Source organism: Aspergillus homomorphus (assembly GCF_003184865.1).
Source record: "Aspergillus homomorphus CBS 101889 unplaced genomic scaffold BO97scaffold_17, whole genome shotgun sequence".
NCBI lineage: Eukaryota > Fungi > Ascomycota > Eurotiomycetes > Eurotiales > Aspergillaceae > Aspergillus > Aspergillus homomorphus.
The window spans coordinates 25,074-46,069 of record NW_020291903.1 but is presented as its reverse complement, the minus strand read 5'-3'; the positions used below and the strand labels follow the sequence as shown (position 1 = coordinate 46,069).

Genomic DNA, 20,996 nt, shown 5'->3' with positions numbered 1-20,996 from the left:
TCCCCGAAAAATCAAAATGCGCTTCAGCAAACATATTCTGGTCCTTGCTATGAGCGCGCTCCAGGCGGCTCCACTGGCCTATGCAGCAGCCGATGTCGCGCAGGCGATCAGCAATATGAACGATATGAGCGCCAAAATCACATCGGCCAAGGCCTCCCTTGACAACTACCAGGGAGGCATCCTAGCGGCCCGGGAAGTCGCGAACTCACTTGAGGCTGCGAAACAATCCGCTCGTGTTGCCCGCGATCATCTCGAGGAGAGCGACAACCTCACACCTGATGAGGCCTCTCGCTACTATGAAAGCTATGAGCAAATGGCCCCGATCCTTCTCGATGCTATCGCGTCGGCCAGGACCAAAGTACACCCCCCCCTTCTACCATCTTCTGTTGGGAAGCGCTTCTCGCTAATGGACTGTCTTTCTAGGCTCCTCTTTTCAGAGACTCTGGGCTCGGTTCTAAAGCCCGCACCCACCTGGGTGATTTGCACAACGAGAAAAGGCTGTTTGAAGGTACGGCAAAGGCTAAGCTGCCCGAGGAAGTTTTCAGCAGGGTCCAGCCTTCTGCAGACGAGATCAGCGCGGCATTTGATGACGCCGATGGGGCCTTCCAGACATAGTCACCTTCTTCACTTTGAATCGGGCAGAATTAAGTTTGACCGAGCCCGATGGATATGGAAAGGGTAAATTTTAGTTTGTCTGTGGCTGCAGCTTGGGGGCCTCAGATGTAAGGGAGATAACGCAAGGCTATTTTTATCCATGTCGATTTCACAATAGCACAGAAGCTAAGTGTTATATGTTGAGAGTTGTGTCATTGCTCTTTCGGTTACTACCACCGAAGAAGTCGTTCAAGCCCATATGCACGTTGAGGTAATAATGTTTATTGCAAATCCCCAGCCAGAAGCAAACTTCTGAATTAGTCTACACCATGACCAAGCTAAAGTATAATTGCGTTACTTCCTAAGTCTAATCCCTCTTGCCTTTTACTGAAGAACTATAGTCCCTCCTTACTTATACTAGAAAAGGTACAAGGAACATATCTGCTGTGAGTTAACCCATGCAGTCGATGGGTGACCCTTTCTTACAATGCATTGCTTCCATCTCTATTAATGCTACGGGAACAAATCAAGCACTATAATAATCGACAACTGCTGTCCAAATCATCGGCAGCCGTCATCGCTTGAACGTGTGTCCAGCACCAACCGAGTGGGGGCCACTATCAACGATCCATGATTTTCCAAGATGGCAAGCCGTAGATTTTATGACTACCACTGCATCGCAACGGACATTAATCGCCGCAAGTGCCGGCGCAGTGTTCCTATGGAAGTCCTTGCTCTCGGGATGAGTCGCACGGGCACAGACTGTCAGTAAACATTGCTTCCCCTTTTTGCATCTAGTGGCTGCGAGATCATAACATGTTGACCTGCGATGTGTCATGTCCACAGCCCTCAAACAAGCCCTCTTAATACTAGGTTATCACGACGTCTATCACGGCTTCTCCGCAGCGTTAGATAATCCGCGAGATTGCGAAATGTGGCTTGCCGGCCTACGTGCAAAATACGACGGTAGGGGAAAGCCATTTGGGCGGCCGGAATTCGACCAGCTTTTAGGTCATTGCCAGGTATAATGCGTCCCTTATTAATCGCTGGCTGGGTAAAGCTAAAGGCAAGAGGTCGTATCGGACTTCCCTGCGATCTGCTTTTCGGAAGAGATCATCGCAGCCTATCCCACGGCGAAGGTCATATTAACCACGAGGGACTTGGATAAATGGCACACGTACGGACATCCTAGCCTACTATTCGTTTCTTCGTGTGTGTTTGTGTGTGCATGTGTGTTTCAGAATCTAAGGTTCTCAGTAGGTCCATGCAAAAAGCCTTTCAGCCCCTGCTCGATAGCCGGTGTCTACGTGTGCTCGAAATGGCCGATCGTGCCTTGTTCGGTAGAACACGGTGGATCGGACGAACCTGGAGGACGATATGGAAAAACGTCTTCAGTGGCGATTTTGAGACGAATGGTCGCCAGGCATACAGAGACCATTATGCTCGAGTCAATGAGCTAGTGCCAAAGGGCAGATTGTTATTCTTCGATGTCCGTGATGGTTGGGAGCCACTTTGTCGCTTTCTGAAACGCCCGGTCCCCCCAATCGATTTTCCTACAGGGAATGTCGTCGAAACTTTCCACAGGCGGCTTGCTAGCGGTGTTGAGGCCATGTTCTACATTCATGTGGCTAGAGTTTTTAAGGGCTTGCTGTTGCTCTCCCTCCTATATCTGATATTAGTGAAGATAAGACCTTAAAAACCTCTCGTCCGCATTGTACATCCGCGAACCTACCAGTTTAAAGAGCTATCGATTCTTTTCTAGGCACATGCACGCTTATCGATTATGATTCCACCTTTTTCTGTGGTGAAAGGTTCTGGCGAGCATTCTGAGACAGTCGATTTGACCCGGTATATGGTCCACTCGAGCATATCACCTTTGAACCACCCGATGTATTTATTTTTTAGCTTAATATTATCTATTTATAGAACAGGAATTTAAGCAGGGCTTAAATTATAGCCAGCTATATTTGATAGATAGTTTGAGTATAGCTAAGCAGACGAGAAGCCCTGTTTTCCACACCCTGTGGTTGTATATAGTTAAAGGACTAATCGCCCAGCAAATAAGGTGCACAAAGATCGTTGTAGCAAGGGTAGGCTCCAATGTACCGAGAATATCTAGTTTCGTCTCAGGGTTAATCACGAGCCACTTTGCACGCCAATACTGGCGAGAAGCCCGATTACATCACTGTGGTAAAAGCGCAACACGGTGAGAAAGCTTTTTATTCATCAATAATACTTTCCGATGCTGTTGGCAGACCCGTGGCCGATGTCATTCTCTTGAATATATCCTTGAAGTTGCCCTAAGTACTAGCAGGCAGCCGTCCTCTTGAAATTCATGAACATCAAGCAATATGCAACAGAATAGAATTTCTCCACAACTACCAAGCCGGCGTGAACATCCACCGCCACGCCGGCAACAACTCTGCGAATCGGAGTCAATGACAATTAAATAGCTGCCCCAGTAGACGCGCTCATCGAGCTGGAAGACCGCTTACCAACCGGTTTTATATTACACTGTGCGGTTAGTGCGCCGGGCTTTGACCTGGAACCAGCTCCACATGTCCCGGGCACGTATGGAACGGTGGGCGGGCGTTTTGCAGCGGGCGTTAATGTGCTGATTGGGTGGGTTGAGCTCGGTATAGCCGGCGGTTATGAAGTCGTTGGAGAGGTAGTGGGCGCAGTTGTCGGACTGCACGTCCCTGGGAGGCAAGGGCGGGGATCGGTGGGGTGGTGGCCAAGGCCCGTCGGGGTTCGATCTCCTGGGCGCCAGTGCGCTGGGCGACCTTGGCTGCGGCGGGCATGCCGGGGACTTCGGGAGGGGTTGGGGGCGGCGGACCGCTTTCCTCCAGGGTCTTGCCGAGGTCTTTTTGTTTGTGGTCGGTCATCGCTAGTGTATGGGAAGATTGTCTTCAGAACACGAGCTTAAACATTCTGATGCTGCACCACCCTGTTCTCTCGAGATGCAGCTCCTCGTGAACAAGCTTCCCCCCCTTTATACTCAAGCTGAGCCTTGGGGTACACTGGCACAAACTCTAAAGTGTACCAACATCTGGGCACAGAACCAAGAAATCTATAAGCCATCATAAGTGCTATTGACACCGATGCCATTGTATAAAACCACGAGGTCTTTAACGCAAATCTAGACCTCATTCTGGAACAGCTTCTTTGGTATAGCGCTGAATAGATGAGACAAAAGAAACAAGAGGCGATCACAGAGTATGTTCGATCTTTTGATCTGAAAAAGGCCACAGGATTCGCAAATGTGAAGCATACAAAACCAGTAAACATCCTGCGAGGTAACGAGAGCAGTTAGACACCAGAAATGTGCATTGTATTATGCTGCGGAAGCATTCTTGAGAAGCAGCATACAAAGGTCGGCTACCTTGCTTGGGACATGCCAGAAAACAAAGTTTTGTATGGCCTTCAGACCTGATCAGTGCTGAGTAGACTTGCTTTTCGCGATCAATGCCGGATCCACATCTGTCGAGCCCTCACGTAGAATAATAAGTCGTCCTGAAAGGATAATGGGGAAGTAATTACAATTTCTGCGGTCAACGAACCCAGCGTCACAGACGAGATGGGCTCCCCGGTATCCTCTGCCTTTCCGTATAACTTGTCCAATGCGCGCCAGACGGAGAGCTGCAAGGCCCACTCCGAACCCGCCCCTGGGATGGTCTGTAGGCCGGCCGCATGCTGTTCCATGAAGGTCCAATAGCACATGCCGATGGGGCTATTCCCCCACCGGTCGAGGATTGCGCAGGTCGGGCTGAATTCGCTGTTCTGGGCGAGGGCAACGGGAGTTTCTGACTTGCCGGTCCGCCGCTGGGGGTCGGCACCGTGCACGACAAGGAAGATCACCACCTCATTGTAGCCGCGGGTGGCTGCAACGCGCAAAGGGGTCCAGCCATCTTTATCGGGTTCATTCAGATCCATCTGCGATAGGAGGTTGCGGGCCTTGAGCGACTGCAGGGCATGTGCCATGGGTCGATGCGCCAACGCATAAAGGATATTATGGTTCGAGCTGTCTCTCAGCTGGCAATCCGGACAATGGTTGTCCAGAAGGTCAACGAGGATCTTGTCAGGGAGCACCTCTAACAATTTCAAGATTGTGATAACCTGCAGCTCGTCCGAGACAACCGTACCGTTCTCTGGCACGATGGCAAAAAAGAGCTGTTCAAGCCAGGACAAGAGCCGTCTGGCATACTGATCCCGAGGCCCTAAGATTGATTCCTTGATCCAGTGTTGTTCCTGCTTCCTGTTGTGTAGGGATAATAACTCGAGTATGGGTAAGGCATTGCCGAGCGGTATGGTTAGAGCGGCATCTGAAAGACGATCCGTATCATTCGGAGTGAGTAACTCCTCCTGTGAGAGGACGAGCTTGACATGGGAAGCTTTGCCAACCAGAATAATGATTGACAGGCAATCTTTGGGTAGATTGATAGCGTTCACTCGGTCTATAAGAGCCGTTTGTGATTCTGCGGCACCTTCCCTCCTTACCCACGCGCTCAGAAGAGGGATAAGACACGCCGTCCTTTCGGTGTGGGTTTTGCATATCTCTAGGATTGTTTGCAAAAGTTGTTGGCTAACATGCTCCGCACGTTTTGTGTCTCTGAATGTGCGAAGCCACCACTGTAAGAGGGAAGGGTTGTCGTTGGTGACAATGGTTTCAAAGAGGATATCGATCGTGGAGATTTCTGCGAATATTTTTGGCAGCTCTGTCTGGAAATGCTGTAGAATCTCACTCTTGTTGCAGCGGGCGGCGTATAATACCGCATCTTCTAGGCTGCGATCGAGGCTAATGTGCCGACGATAGTAAGACAGTAAGACTTGAACCACCCCGAGGTTACCTGTGGTAATCGCGTCATTGATTGGGAGTAAATCAGCGGTCGAGGGATTCCCAAAAATGGCGTCATGTTCTCCCATTCTCTCAACTTGATCACATGCAAGATGTAGAAGGGGAATATGGGCTGCTGAGACTGCAAGGTTGATGAGATTCCGAATATGCTCGACCTCATATTTACCTTCGCTTTTCCATGGTAGCCAGATATCGCTTTCGAGACAGACATAGGAAAATAGGTTGCGAAACTCATCATGGGTCATATCCGCTGTATGATAGAGCCAGTTTTCACGGATGTAATCCAGAATCGGGGCAAAAACATTAGGATTGGTAGTATGCACTGAGTGGATGGACAGGGCTCGAGAGCGCCCATGCTGGGTATTGTATCTAGCCTGATCTCTCGAATGTCTGACCTTCTGGACCGCAGGTATATCAGCGATCCTCTGGGCCAAAGGAAGATCGGTGATTTTTTTAATCAAAGGAATATTGTTAATCGTTTGGACCAAAGGAATCGCCAGGATCTCACCCATCACGTTCAGGGCTGTATCGACAGGTCATTATCCTGGCGTCCACGCGTCACCACTTGCGAGGGTCTTCTCATGAACTTCCCGATTAATCTGCCGGCCCAACAGTTCACCACTTTCAGAAGAAGAGCTTCCCACTTTAGTTCCGGCCCCAGCTTTGATGGGTCGGAGAGGAACTGCTTCACCGGTGGATGAGTGAATTGCGGACAGCCAGGTCCGAGAACCACAAGGTTAGCACAATAAACAGTCGGGTCGTGATTCAAGAACTGCTCCGAGTGAAGTTGTCCATCATTATCTTCCAGAGCGACCAACTGTTGGGCCTCTGCAATTGTCAACTGTCGTCTTGCACACAGCATCCACCACATGATCTTGTGAGCCAATTGCCGATGCTTGTCGTCCTTCACTCCCACGATCTGCTTGAGGCAACGGTTGTATGTGTCTTCCAGTTCTCGTGGAAGCTTGCTCAATGTGTCTCGGATGTCAGCGTCACTGTAGACATCGTTCCAGAGGCAGTCCAGCTGAAGGACTATCATAGAAACCTGATGATTAATTAGTCTTGCCCCCAACAAATCACACACTTGAAGCCCTATGCATACGCACATTTGCCCGCCTCGTAATACCAGCTCCGTCTTAATCCACTTCAACATCTCCGCACTATCAGTGATCTTGCGATATAGTTGTCTTCGATCCACCTCGTAATTGACCAAGGTTTCGATATCGCCTTCCAGCCGGTCTATTGAAAGCGGAAGTTGGATGGTGCCCTCCCACTGAGTGCTGAGGTCGACACCTCTGGCCAGGATCCCCCGATAGAAGAGGGCGGTCTTCAGCCGCCATACTTGCGGGCTCTGGGAGATGGCGATAAGAGTGTCGCGAATTTGGCTGATGTGTGATTCCTCGAGCACATCCAGCCCGTCGATAATCAAAAATGCGCCTGTAAGAAGGTGTAGGTTATTCATTATGAGCTCGCGAGCATCAAGATCTCTGCTTCCTTTTAAAGCGTGCTCGAGGTGTAAGACTGTCTCCTCGGACAAGGGCTGCCTCGGTCGGGCACAGAAAAGAACGATTTGCTTGAAAATTGACCGTAATATACCTTGAGCTCCTGGAGCCCCCAACATATTGAGACTTCATATATGTCGAAAATGCAACACATTGAGTTACGTCTATTAATCCATTGCTTGTTCAGCTACCCCTGTAAGGCAAAACTCTACGTATCAATGCTGGCTCTATGACGAATAGAGCGCATACAGTAAATAATATATTCTTACCAAACTTGGGCATTCAGCACTTTCTGGAAGAACAAAGGAACACTACGACATTCTACTACTTCAAAACCAGTGTAAACAACCCACAAAGATAGAAGGGCAACAAAGGTGAGTTTTAGTAACGCATTATGTAAAGTCAACAACGCAACATTGCACGAATTTGTTGATAGAATTTTATAGTTTATTATCACATTATGGTATAGGCAAGTTACATCTAATTGATCCATTGCATTCGCAGCACCTTCGTATAGCTTTCATTGATATCGTCAAAGGCAGACATTTTGGCGCCTCAAGCGGCAGAGGAGTGGTGGTTATTCGAATCTCCTGAATCTATCCTCTCCAGCTCGACGGCACCCTCATCGTCCCGCTCCGCCTCCACCTCCACCTCCACCTCCAACGCCCCCAAAACCCACGTCGTCTGATCATCGGCATCAGTCCGAGGCCAGAAATGGTACTGTCGTTTTGTGTTGTCCTGCTCGTCCATATCCTTCAGCCTCCGTAACCCTTCTCTCCCTCCGACCCACGGTATCAGGGAGCCAACCGCTTTCGGAATGCGAGGGGCATCGTATCGTCCAAAATAGCATAGAAACACAGTCACGAGAGCGAGAACATCCAGTGAGAGGATTACGATGATGATGAGGATGGAGGTTGTGGAGGGCATCAAGCCCCATAACGTGTAAGTCGTCTTTCCAGGTATCTGGACTAGAGGACCAGGGGGGAAGAGTTCGTCACGATGGAGGGTCATGTAATTCAAGAATGTGCTTTGATAGATAGATTGCACTGCGTGGGCCAGGTCTTGCGTGGAGATCTTGTGGTCGTCCTGGCGGTGTTGCTGGTAGAAGTCGGTTGTTTGGGCGTTGGGGAAAGAGGAAAGGTAGTAGGGAAGGGGGTGGGGGTGCGTTGTTATGTTGTGGATGAAGGTGCCTAGGTTCTGATTGAACGTGCCTAAGGCTGTAGACAGGCTTTCGAAGAAAGAGCCGGTGGTGAGCGGTGATTCATTAGCGATAAGGGTATGTTCCTGGATCAAGGAACTTGGGTCGACTTGGATTTCGTAAGTTGGATTAGTGAGGTGAGGGGTGCAGTACATGGCTGTGGTGATTGAATTGCCTTTCGTGGGGATGGAGGAGGAGACGAAGAAATTGAGCCTCTGGCAGTCGGAGCTGTCGGGCCAAGCCCACTGAATTGTGGTCCGTTGAGGTTCGGATACATTGAGGGGTAATTGGAGGGTGCATTCGAGAGTCGAATTGTCCACAGGAGCGTACGTCCAGTTCATTGTTCCAGTGCTATAGTCGGCGATTGCGTTGGCAGGCGAAACAGCTTCACACTTGAGATTGGCGCCAATCCCTCGCCTGGTGGTAGTATAGAGCACGCCGACAGCGTCTTCAACCATGTCAATGGTGAATGGAAGGAATGAGAGATGGCTTGTAACCCACGGTATGTTCGACTCATTTGTCGTCAGAGGAAATATACTGCGGTCATAAATCCTAAAGCCCGGGTCCAACGTGTGGCCGACGAAAGATGACTCAGTGTATGCAGTGGTGAGCCCAGAGGCTGCGAGGTAAGTGTTAATCTGTGGCTCAAATAATCCACCACTGACAACGACAAGTATAAGGTTTAGCATGCATATTAACGATAGAGTCAATACTGCAACCGGGGGTCGCGGCCCTCGACGCATTGACAAAAAGAGGCTTGACAGGGGTCCATAGATCGGCGCAGATAATTTCTTCGATGTGACCATACCATTTCTTAGTTGAATCCAGGGTTCTGCAACGCTCAGGTGGCGGTGCAAAGAGTTCAAAAGAGAGCGCATGATCGAAGCAAGCACTGTTGGGCCATAGACCAAAAAGACTGCTGCTACCAAGAATCGAGTTGAGCTGAGGGAGTCTATCGCGTGAATTTGTATCCATGTATATGTCAACCCAAACAAGGTGACTGCGCCAACAAGCAAGACACATTCCATCACAAACCATGGAAGGGTTAAGAAATGCGGCATTGGGTCTCGACGTGCTGAAACAGCTGGACGGGCACACATCTTCGCAGGAGACCCGTCGATCGAAGATATTTCGATCACTTGATCGACGGACCCAGTCGTCCATCTGCACCAGAGTCCCTTGGTCCACTTTCGAAGTTCTCGGGTTTTGGCGACATGATAGTTCGGGTGAGACAAGGTATTAAGAGTGTCGGGACCAATTAGACGCGCAATGAGATGACACTGCGCAGCGATCGAGCTAGGGTCTCTGTGGAGAAGTCTGGGGCGACGGGGATATGCGAAACTCAGATATAGAACCAAGAGAGATCCCAATATCGTAATGACTTCGACAGCCACAGCGGTCCGAGGTGTCACTGCGATGGTCAATAAGGACATCGAAAATTTGGCATCAACCCGCACGGCATTTGCCTGTCGATCAAAAAGCCTGTCAATAGCAACCACGAATTCGGAATTCCACAAGTGACCAATTGTATCTTGATATTGGGTCAGTTGCAGAGTCTCCGTATCGCCAGAAACAACGACACGGAACTTTTGGTCCAAAGGAAGCTCTGTCGCCGTAAGATCCGATGACATTAGACCTTGGAACCCATGCACACTGAACTCTTTAGTACTCAATTTGCTGACAGTAGGAATGTTTAATACAATGCTGGCTGAATCAAAGACTCCCCGAGTAAATGAAACGCTGGCAATTGACTGCCTAAAGATTGGCTGGCATGCGAAGGCGATGGCGTTCGAATTCAGTATTGTCCCCGCTCTACTCTCCACCTCGACCATGACACCGAGAAAGCCAGTAGAGATGCATTTAGTAGCGCGGAACGCGGATTGAGAGAACGAAGCTGGGGCGGACTGCACGGGCGCCCAGTGGCGTGCTTGAAACTTTCCGTCACCGAGCGGAAAGATGCTGTCTAACATGATGTCAATGTTGCAGTCAGAAGTCGACCCAATGTCCGGGAATGTGATGTTGGAGAGGTCCCACGACAGGCGATGTTCGTTGGTCGCAGTAGCATTGGGTGCATGGGGCATTGTCCCAGCTACAGTCGCATTCACGCACGTCATGTCGGACCAATAAACCGACTGGTTCAAATTCATTAGAGCATAGGCATCACTCTCATACGCCACATTTGAGAGAGGAGCCAAAGCATACTTCACGTTGCTTTTGAGTCCGAGAGGGTTGCCGCGCGGTTCCTGTGAGAAGTTCCGGTGAGCAGCTTCGATTGAGAACCAATTCTCCTGAATTTCCATTCCAACCAAGTGTGGCCAGGTATGCAGGGCTTTCGTCTCCACAATATCAGTCGAGGCAAGGGTAAGAAGGCCCGATAACAGAGACGGCACTGCAAGATGTATTGCCATCGACATCGCAGAGACGCATAGCACGATCCAATGCCGATTCCGAGCGGCACGGATTGGGGCGAGGATCCCAGCATCAAAGCTATAGTTGATGAAGAGGACACTGGCAGGAACCTCGCTGGAACCAGCCAGCTGGAAGTAGGGTTCTAGGCGCAAGACATCCTGAGCAAAAACTTCCCAAAGAACAACGGCGACCAGGCCGACAATGGTGGGTGTATCCGTCCAAGCTCGCCATTCCCTCGGTGAAAGGTTTTCCTGGTTTTTGAACTGCGCGACACCATTGTGAAGATTAGAGTACTGACGTAGGACCTCGACAGCCACAGCCATCAGTAGCAGGAGAGTAGACAGAGTAAGCAGGTAGGGTCTGCGTAAAGTTGGGGGCAGCCAGTTGCCCCGGGCTTCATCGTTAGTCGCATGGCCCGCAGACAACTGGCGGCGGATGCATCGCATGAGAGGGGTGAGGAGGCGCGTTACGGCCTCTGAATTGTGCACTCATCGCAATCATTAATTCCAGGTAGTAAATTGCATGGTTGGAAAGAGAATGGCTTTTGCGAGTTATGTGGTTGACAGTGATGTTGGGTTAGTTAGTTTGTTGTTGACGAAGGAAAGAAATTTTTGGTAGACTCGGAAATGTTGGATGCCTAGACTCTCTCCTGAGTGGAGAAAAGAAAAAGGGGGTCTCTTCAGGATTCCACCTAATAATAACTGGTTTAGGGCTGGCTAAGCGGGGCAAGAACAGGAATTAGATCTTTATTATCTACTTGTCACTATTACATGGTTAAGTAGTCAACACAGGACCCTGGCTGATGGATGCCTTAAGGCTTCCACGGGGCGAGCACCGCCACCGCCCCCATGATAATTCAGAGCCAGAATAGTGAAGCCATACTCCTCTGTCCATCCCTGATGATCCTGGTGATTCACTTCCACGCAGATGCAAACATCCAAACTACCATCATTGCCTTTTCCATGCTGTCCGGACGCCGCAATGTGTTTCGACCCGCATTAGCCTCTCCAAAATGGAGAGGCCGATTGCCATGCTTGGCGAAGAATTGTCGTATGAGTATTTTTCCAATTTCTTCGTCGCGCCCAGGATTGTTGGGCGAGTTTTCCGTGATTATACTGTACTTGCGGGCGAGGCATTGCCACATGTGTGGCTTCTGGCTCTTTCTTGGAATACTAGCATCTGATCGGAACAGCTTGAAGAGAATCTAAAGTAGGCCTTGTCGAGTTGGTACTCCTCGTCACTAATCAGCAAAAGTAGCTTTAGCCGCTAGATCATTAAGATAATTAAGATTCACGGGCTGCGAAGAAGCAAGACACACTACAAAAGAGCCAATCGCGATCATTTAACCTTGCAGGATAAAATCCTAGTTCGCCCATGCATCATTATCCAGGAATTGAGAGCAGTAGCCTTCAATCGCATCACCACAGGACCCTGAAAGATATGCTTAATCTACCTGAGGTCATATAACTATTAGATTGATAGCTATCTCGAAGCTGCTCACTCATGTTGCTTTCCTTTTCTATTATGCTGTGCTGTAGAATTTGGTGGTTTCTTCTACGGGAAATAATGCTGTAGAATTTGGTGGTTTCTTCTACGGGAAATAAGAACTATGATATAGTTGAAGATTTCTTTCTAACGGTTAACTAGAAAACCCAACCGCTCATTGCCACTAGCTCACATTCGCTGTCTACAGACCCTGTTGAGCAATGATATTGTTCCGAGCAGAGCTCCGGACATCCTTTTACGAACTTTTGCGAAAACAGACCTAAGGATCCACGGGGTATTGTTTCCTCCATGACCATTGTCGCAAAGCCCTTCTCACTTTCCGAAGTTTTTTCTTTGCATGGACTTCATTTGCCTCTGCTGTTTCTGTCAGTTCCACTGCTGCCTGTAGATAAGGCGCAACAACAGCCCAAGGCTCACGCCTCGCGTCAATCTCATGCAAGAGCAGCTCGACCACGTCATGGCTTTCACAGAACACAGCTTTGTATAACGGCGAGTCAAATGGCTGACACTGTGGTAGTGGGTTGGCTCCGCGTTCGAGCAACAGGCGCGTCGCAGTCGCGTCTCCCAGAAGCGCGATGCGGCCCAAGGCAGTGCTCCCTCCCAGCTCATTATCGATATTCAACCCAGATTTAAGAAGCAGATCAAGGGTGGCGCGAGGGTCTGCATTCTTGCCTGCGGAAGCTGCAGCCCTAGCAAGAAGGTCTACTTTTGGTTTTCCGGGGATCCGCGCAAGAAATCCGTAGTCGATCAGGAACTGAACAAGATCAACCTCTCCCATATGTGCTGCTAGGCCGAGAGCTATTTGACACTCATCCGGTGTGAGATTCTTCGCTATTAGCAAGTGGTCCCATTGCCGTTTTTGATATAGAAACTCGATCATAACTTTGCCGCCTTCAATAGCTAACAGAAGAAGACCAGGATCACTCACGCACTGTACCAAGTCGATATCACAGTCCAGAAGCGCCTGCACCTGCGCGGTCAGCCCTGAGGCCACTACCGTTGATGCTACAGAGACGGGCTCCTCGTCTCCCTGCCACCACAGCTCTTTTGGGTCAGCCCCCGCCTCCAGTAGGCGGCGAAAGGTGCCCTCGAATGGAATAGCCAGCTTCAGTGCAGGTTTCTCGCTTGTTGTAGTTATGTCTCGCTGATCCGGATTAGCTCCAGCTTCGAGGAGCAATTCCACAATGGGTTCAAAGCCCTTAGCGGCTGCTCGAGCCAGCGGAATATTTCGTCTTCTTGCTAGGGCAAGCACTTCGTGCATGGACTTACTCAAAAGTTGAGGGCCACGATCAAGCATTAGCTGAATAACCTCTTTATGACCATATTCTGCACCAGCATTTATTATCCACGTAACGAGATTTTCCAGGTCGAAGTTATCTACCTTGGCTTCGGTTTCGTTCGCGAAGCCTTTCAGCTGTTCACGAAGAAGGGCAATGTCCCCGAGGGAAGCGGCCATGGTAAGTATACTACCCTGCTTTGTTCCCAGCTGTTTATAGCCACCTCCTTCCTCCAGAAGAAGTTTGACGACATCCCAGTGCTGATGTACTGCACTTGCTTCAATGGGATAGTTCTGCAGTCTCGAAGGCGGCATCATATCCATCACTCCTGCATCAAGGAGACACCGCACCGTCTCAAAATGACCATGTTTAGCAGCCTCGAAGATGGGAGTTGTCTGGCTGTCCTCAAAGCCAGCAATGGGATCTGCTCCCCGACTAATAAGGAGTTTCACCACGTCATGGTATCCATCTTTAGCTGCTAACTTCAAGGCAGTCCATCCTTCCTCATCTTTAGCCTCAAGATTGGCCCCGGCGTCGACCAGAAGCCTAACAACAGGGAGATGACCTTCCTGCGCAGCGTGCAAGAGTGCTGTACATCCACACAGGAAAGTGGGATAATCGACATCGCCGTTCCTCGGCAGGTGGTCCATAAGAAATCGAACCATATTCTCACGACCACGCTCTGCAGCCAACAACATAAGGATTCCGGCGAAGCGCTTCCTATTTTCGGAAGACGGTTTAAGGCATTCTTTATCCCCACGATAATTGACTTCTTGTTCCCAAAGGAGTTGTAGTATTGCAACATCGCCGTGGATAGCCGCTAGGGCCGTCGGCGAGTATTCAGCATTAGGGCCGCGCTCGTGAGGGGAGGCTCCTGCCTCAAGACTCAACCGAACGGTTGGTATAGAGTGGTTTATGATCGCCCAATCTAAGGCAGAGCTATGCCCAAAGCGCACATTGTGTCGATATAGCATAGGGTTTACCACATCATACAGGATCCCATGAGTACGGTCAAGTGCGCTGATCTCACTTTCATATTCGAGAAAACCAACAATCTTCCATAGAAGCTCGGAGGGGAGACCTAGAAGATTCATGGTAATGGTTGCTGGATGATGATAATGGGTTATTTTGTGAATTCGTATGTAGGACGGTGGGAGGAAATACAGATCTAACGTCTCTTCTGCGGGTGAACGATATGCTTAAATATTCATAAAGGTATAGACTAGACCAGCAGCCCAACAAGCTTGTTACATGGTCCCCAATAGCAAGCTTAAACAATGAGGTCAGTCAATTTGACAAAGAGGGATAATGAAATCCAATGTCATTGTCAATGACAAGATAGCTCGGCCCGTTGTACTGTAGGAATAAATCTTAGAGGCCGTTGCTTTGTGAGCGATATTGCTTTGAAAGAGTTATTGTTTCCTGCCAGAGATTCTTTTGTTCGTAGTCATGATATGTAGGAGATAGTCTTCAGATTCGGTTACCGGAACAAGTCAAGCAAAGTACAGTCTCTGACCTTGGACTCTTGTAGGAAATGAACTTCTCATTATGTGCTAAGGGATACTGGCAGAGTATTGTAAAATGGGCGTAGTATGAGATCTTACTGCCTAAGGAATGAGCAGGCTCGGGACTTCACTTTCGAAGCAGACCTGCATTTAGCCGTACTACCTTTCGGCGCAAAAGGTTAATTTACCGAGTATGAGTGGGTATCTTTCTTCCTGTGGGTGAACTTTCCGAGCCCGCCCAGACGTCGACCATCCATGAAATCGTCTGCTCATTTGGCGTCGATGGTGTCCAAAATGCACGGAAGTGCTAACCATGCCGTTTCGGAGACTGACGCATAATAGACTAGGGCTAGGCTTGTCGCGCCGGCCACGATTATAGGGGCGTCTAGCTTGAGTAACTCTTCTTTGCACTCTTTGAATTTCACATACAGACTAACTCAGACAGTAATTTGTGATATTTGAAGTGCATACATAGCTCAAAAAACTGCAGGTATTTCACATGATTTGCAACCTAAACAGGGAACATGAAAAGCAGCCACACTTGAAGGGAGACATAGTATAGTCCATTTGACAACTTGTAATGACTCGCTCGGTATTATTTTGCTTGCTGTGCCCATTCCCTGAAACCTGTCGGCTGGCTCCCTGTAACCCTATACACATTCCGTGCATAATCGGCATGGGTCACGAAATCGACGAGCCCATGGCCCCGGCTCTGCTCTCGGTTCTGCTCCACCACCGCACGCGCGAGTGGCTCCGGGAACCCGACCTTTCCGACCAAGTATCGAATCTCCTCCTCTTGACTGCACTCGCTGATTTTCAACTTCTTCCCAGTTGCCTGACCAAGCAGTTCAACAGCGTCTCCGAGCGCAAGCTCCTCCTGCCCTATCAGAGACAGGTGATCTCCCTGCACAGGAGTACCCTCCGTCTCCTGGGCCAGCAGAGTCCCACAGACCCTGCCAATATCTTCAGGGACGATGAAGTCGAATTTAGCACCAGGAAACGCCATCTTGACTGTGCCATCATCGGCCGCGGCCGCCACCCACCAGTGGGCGTTAGTGGCGAAAAAGGACGGGCGGACCGCCATGTACTTTGATTCGCCAAAGATATGTGCCAGGTTGATTTCCACTTGTGCATGGGAGTAGGCGATGTACTCCTCGGAGGGCACGCTGTTTGGGTCGCCTTTCACGCTGAAGCTGCTCAGGTAGACCACGTACTCGATGCCGGCCGCTTTCATGGCCTCTAGACTGGAGCGCATGTGGTCGGGCGAGTCGAAGACGGTGTAAACGAAGGCTCGTGTTGCGCGGGCGCTGCTAACTGCCTGGCGGATTGTCTCGGGCTTGCTCAGGTCGGCTTCTACCCTGCGATATTCCCCCTGGTGCCCTTCTTCTTCGCTAAGGCTGGGGATGGGTTTGTTCAGGCTCCGCGATGCCAGATACACTGTTGCTCCTCGGGCCTTCGCCGTGCGAGCAGTGGCCGACGCGACCGCGCCTGTGGCACCAAAAACGATGACTGTTGACATGTTGGTAGGAAATTGGAATCTGGAGGTTTAGATGGATGTTCACAGGAACAGTGTCTGGGTTGGCAGTTTTTTACGTGGGGTGTGGACCGGATTTGCCACTATGGCGATATTTTGATGCTGCCGCGAGTCTTGGCGTATGCAGTATGAAGATATCTTTGAAGGAATGAAGGTGGGTCAACCCTTTTTATGCTGCTTCGGAATATCGGAGAGTGAGCAACCAAACAAGCGAGAGAGGTCCCCACCGGATGCCTCAGCTTCGTTCGATCAAGGGCTCGTAGTGTCAGATTACAGCATGTTTGTGATCGATACTCAGCATATTGGATTTCCGACGTAGAAGCCTGGGCTCACACTATCAACTTCGCATTAATAATGAAAGGAGACTATGCTGTGAACTGTGCAAAGGATTAACTTCGTGGCTTAGCCCTCAGACTGATAGCCAAGAAAATTCTAATGCTCTCGGACATTACTACCACTACCATCGTAAATCCGACACTTTACCTATATAAGTAATCGATTCCGTGTGGAAAGGTGCCCTAGTTTAGTGATCTCCGGGCGCGGAAACGTCGAATACTCTAAACATATTAGCCACAAATATTTACAACGTGCTCAATCGATTGCTTAGATGAACCATTGTGTTTCTTACATGATTAGAGAGTATTCTAGACCTTCCGTTATCCTCAATTTAATTCAGAAATCCGTCGTCGGAGATCCGATGGCCGTAGATGGCCGAGAGCGGGTCATCAGCCGAGCGAATCAATCAACTGATTGTTCATCAGATAAGAACGAGCATTAACAAGAGACATGGCAAAATCGTCAATCAGCAGATCGGGTGTGTACATCAGGCGAAGTGCTCTTTCTCTGCGAACTGAACTCCTTGGTGACAGGGCTAGGGCTGCAAGGCTCTGTTTCTTTGTACCTATGCTTCCGACGCTCTTTAGTGCTCGAATCAATGAAGCTTAGAAGGCAGGCAACTCGCTTGTTAATCAAGGGAGTATTTCTATCCCCTTTGTGATCATTTTATGTTATGTCCAGCGCTATAACAGTAGAGTTATTTTGCAGATGTGAACGATCATTTTCTGCACAACGAACAAGCCAGGCTATTTCGCCTGTGAAAGCATAATTTCTAAAAGCGCTGTCCGAAGAAAGAGCTAAGACGTTGTTCCATCTTCAACAAAGAACATTGGATATCAGATGCAAACAATGGTACAGAAACACAGCCATTTTCTCTCTTCGGAATATAGCGACAAGGCAAGAGAGAGACAAACAAATCCATGCTTTCTGCTAGAATACAAAGAGCTAAGCGGTATGCCTGCTCTCTTGACCCAAGAAACTCTGACCGGACTATAAAAGGCCCCCTTTGCCCTACACAAGGTCCCTGTCACGACCATTGGTCTATACAGTTGTACTGACCAGGCTTCTTCACTTGAAGTTCACTTTGATCAAAGTACTAACCTCCAGTTCAGCTTACCCCTTAGGACTAACCTCAAGGCCCTCCCTTCGAAAACATCAAGCCAAAATGCGCCCCGATATTGTCTTCCTGGGTGGCAGCCTCCTGCTGCTGGGAGCTACTGCCTCCCCAATCCCGTCCCGCTCTCCCTCCCCTCTCCCGCCTGACGACTTCGTCCCCAGCAACAATCCCACCTCCATTCTATCTGAAGGCCCGGCCGATCTCAATCTCTTCGAGCGCGGTGGCCCCAAGATTACCGGTGCCGTGTGTCACGATCATCGCTTCACTACGAAGAATGTCAAGGACGCCATCAAGAAGGCCAAGGAGGTGCACGAGGAGAAGAAGAAAGATCACGGTGACGAGCACGAGGAATACGGGGAATACCCCATGCCCTTGGACAAACACACCAGCGGTATGTTCAAAGACTCAAAGAACAAGATGCTTTACCCCCTGGAAGAGAACGGCGCATTCGACGGCAAGGGCGAGTACAAGGGCAAGGTGTTTGTGGTGGTGGATAAACACTTCAAGTATCAGGCTGTGGTGCAGTATAATGACGACCATGCCTACAAGTGCTCTCCTGCTGAGGACAAGTGTAAGCGCAAGGGGGGTGGTGGTGGTAAGGGGGGCAAAGGGGGTAAGGGTGGCAAGGGTGGCCACGGAAGCAATTGCCATTGACCTTTTCGATCTCGGCTTTATCCCAGCGTGCTTTGAGCTTTGATGCTGTTTGGGACTGTCCCCCTCTTCCTTACTCTTTGGTCTTGCTTGTTGCTTCAGTCACTCGCTTGAACTTTCGGCATATGTAAAGCATAATAGGAACAAAGCTCGCCGACTGCGGCAGTGTATAGTTGTTGATAATTATTGAAGAATCGGTGTGATCGGTACAACACCGTTCAAATTTTCAATAAGGCTAAGATAGAGGATTGTTCAATCTATGGGATTAGACAGAATAGAGATCTGATTAGTAGAGGATAGTAGAGTATGGGCGAGATGTATGTATTCCTGGGTTTTGAATGCACATGATCGAAGCGTAGATGGTCTATTGGGCTCGTCTTTTGTAGACAGCTTCTCCAACCACATCAATTCACTATGGATCCCATCGGATGATTCGCGTCGAACGAGTAAGCCAGCATGTAGTCGCAAATAGACTTCGAATTTGCTCTTTTCTTCCAGTGTTCCGAAGTCCTCGCCTGACCTGACTTAGTATTGTACGTCAAATGTTTCTCAGCCTCTCATAGCTAGCAATACATCGAGATCTAGTACGATTAAAATGTCATACAATGTGACATGATAAAGTGTGAAAAGGACATTAGAGTCAAAAGCGAATTGGTATTCCGTACTCAAATTCCAACCGTAGGGAAGGCCAAAGCAATCTACTATTCACGAGAGGTGTTCTCGACCACCCTGGACACGTTCCTTCCAGACTTCGGAAAGGCCAAATGTAAATCATGTCACTGGCAATCCACTCTCCTCAGTTCAATTGTTGTATCCAAATCTGGCCGTCTAGTTCTATCATCCACTCATCTACTTTTTACTTTCCGAGCAAATTAGCAACACACTTGGAGCTTGCTCCTGGAGGTTTTTGTGGGTTGCCTTTCATGATTAGCCCGATTGGCACGACAAAGCAATCTAGCTCGTTGCAGGAGTCCTAGATTCTTGCCATTACTAACTGATGATGTTTGAGACAATGTGTACCTTGGTCAAGAAGTACTATAAGGAACAGGATCGAGGACATGTTAGACCATGACAACTTCTACTCTCGTTGTGAACTCTTCATAAAGAGATAGGTGCGCCATTGTGAGAGGTGTTTACCATAGCAGGTAGTTCCTTGACTCTTGCCATTGTTATATGTTGGTGGTTGGTATAATGTGTGCCATGGCCAGCAATTCCCTTGAGAAACAAGATCAAAGCGCATAGTATCTGATCATGATAATCTTTATTCACCTTAGAACTTTGCCGAAAATGAAAGATTGTGCTTTGATAAAGGAACAAAGCTGTTGTTCCGAAAATCAAGATACTCCACGCACAGAGACGCAAGCTGTTCACTTTCCTTTCAAGCCCTGTTTGAAGGAACAAAGCTATTATTCCCGAGAGCAAAAGACGTCACATACACAATCAGTCCAGTCGGTCGACGTTTTGCTGTACAGTCGGCTCTTCAAATCCTCGTCGAACATCTATAAAAGGCCCCATCTTGACCCATCAAGATATCTCTCACTACCACTGGTCTACATACCGAGCAAGGCTATGAAGTGGATACACTTAGCAGTCGCGTCCAACTCAGCTCAACTCCATATTGACCAACAACAGCATTTACACACATCCCACAAGATGCATCTTAAAGCTGCTGCCCTGGAAGGCCTGCTCCTGAGCGCTGCTGCATCCCCCATCCCCTCTCTGGCCCCCTCCGCACTCCCCTTTGAGGAATCGGTGTCCACCACCAACATGACCAGCCTCCAATAATGTCTGACCAGTCGTCATGTTGCTGAGCGAGGCAACAAAGGCATTGAGGTTGTCTGCAACGACCACATCTTCAATAAACAGGACGTGGCGAATGCGCAAAAGCAGGCCAAGATCGCGATCAAGGCCAGAAAGAGGGCGACGAGAGCTACGAATGGCCCAAGGCCCTGGACCCTCGTGCTACTCACCTGTATAAGAACGGGGACAAGATGCAAATGATTCCGCTAAGTAAAGGCGGCGCGCATGGCGGTAAGAGCAAGGAGGCAGGACCGGAATTGGCCGTGCTGAACAAGGATCAGCATTGCAAGGGAGCGGTGCGTCTTTACGACAAGCACGGGCAGGATGAGGGCCATGGCACCTTGTGCTTTGCGCAGCATCACAAGAAGAAGGTGGACAAGAACGAACAGGCCGCTGCTGCTGCTGTCGCCGTTGGGAGAGCCTCTCATTCTCTGTTGAAGTATTACGACGACTATCCCTCGGTTTGCCCTTACTTGGGTTCTTTTCCGTGGAGTTCTTCTGGGCACTGCTCGCTCTTTTCTCGATGCATTCTCTGGTCTTGCTGATTGTAGTCCGCGTGGACTAGTTGTTATCTGATTCTTGGTACTGTTTGCATAGTCATTCCCCTGAACCTTTCTTACATCCACCTATGTCGGAGTAATTGAAGAAAAAGCAAACAAAAAAAAACGGCAGTTTATATTTGCTTCGCCCTGATATATTATAATCCAGTAGA

General features: G+C 49.3%; 6 protein-coding genes across 6 annotated transcripts; 2 read left to right on the top strand and 4 right to left on the bottom strand.

Moving 5' to 3' along the window:
- Positions 1 to 1,237: 1,237 nt before the first annotated feature.
- On the top strand, positions 1,238 to 2,290 carry BO97DRAFT_344906 (sulfotransferase family protein; the record flags this gene model as incomplete). Its single annotated transcript, XM_025691754.1, has 4 exons — positions 1,238 to 1,358; positions 1,441 to 1,616; positions 1,668 to 1,771; positions 1,852 to 2,290. The coding sequence occupies 4 exons, from the start codon at positions 1,238 to 1,240 to the stop codon at positions 2,288 to 2,290; spliced, it is 840 nt and encodes a 279-aa protein (XP_025551525.1).
- Positions 2,291 to 4,027: 1,737 nt separating this feature from the next.
- Positions 4,028 to 4,575, bottom strand: BO97DRAFT_414172 (uncharacterized protein; the record flags this gene model as incomplete). Its single annotated transcript, XM_025696334.1, has 2 exons — positions 4,028 to 4,107; positions 4,155 to 4,575. The coding sequence occupies 2 exons, from the start codon at positions 4,573 to 4,575 to the stop codon at positions 4,028 to 4,030; spliced, it is 501 nt and encodes a 166-aa protein (XP_025551524.1).
- Positions 4,576 to 6,484: 1,909 nt separating this feature from the next.
- On the bottom strand, positions 6,485 to 7,070 carry BO97DRAFT_414171 (uncharacterized protein; the record flags this gene model as incomplete). The annotated part of the gene is made up of 3 exons (XM_025696333.1): positions 6,485 to 6,494; positions 6,556 to 6,886; positions 7,046 to 7,070. 3 exons carry the CDS (start codon positions 7,068 to 7,070, stop codon positions 6,485 to 6,487), a joined length of 366 nt encoding a protein of 121 aa, XP_025551523.1.
- Positions 7,071 to 7,409: 339 nt separating this feature from the next.
- BO97DRAFT_451566 (DUF3433 domain-containing protein) lies at positions 7,410 to 11,263 on the bottom strand (the record flags this gene model as incomplete). The annotated part of the gene is made up of 2 exons (XM_025698990.1): positions 7,631 to 11,263; positions 7,410 to 7,431 (listed from the first exon to the last, which is right to left on the bottom strand). Exons 1-2 carry the CDS (start codon positions 11,002 to 11,004, stop codon positions 7,410 to 7,412), a joined length of 3,396 nt encoding a protein of 1,131 aa, XP_025551522.1. The 5' UTR covers positions 11,005 to 11,263.
- A 4,113-nt stretch (positions 11,264 to 15,376) lies between these two features.
- Positions 15,377 to 16,604, bottom strand: BO97DRAFT_451562 (NmrA-like family protein). Its single transcript, XM_025698989.1, has one exon. The coding sequence runs from the start codon at positions 16,363 to 16,365 to the stop codon at positions 15,442 to 15,444; it is 924 nt and encodes a 307-aa protein (XP_025551521.1). The 5' UTR covers positions 16,366 to 16,604; the 3' UTR covers positions 15,377 to 15,441.
- A 1,277-nt stretch (positions 16,605 to 17,881) lies between these two features.
- BO97DRAFT_424458 (uncharacterized protein) lies at positions 17,882 to 20,829 on the top strand (the record flags this gene model as incomplete). The annotated part of the gene is made up of 2 exons (XM_025696977.1): positions 17,882 to 18,404; positions 20,375 to 20,829. The coding sequence occupies 2 exons, from the start codon at positions 17,882 to 17,884 to the stop codon at positions 20,827 to 20,829; spliced, it is 978 nt and encodes a 325-aa protein (XP_025551520.1).
- Positions 20,830 to 20,996: the final 167 nt, after the last annotated feature.

What these genes read in the sequence shown, in the direction of transcription:
- BO97DRAFT_451562 (XM_025698989.1), bottom strand. Translation starts at nt 16,365, where the DNA reads ATGTCAACAGTCATCGTTTTTGGTGCCACAGGCGCGGTCGCGTCGGCC.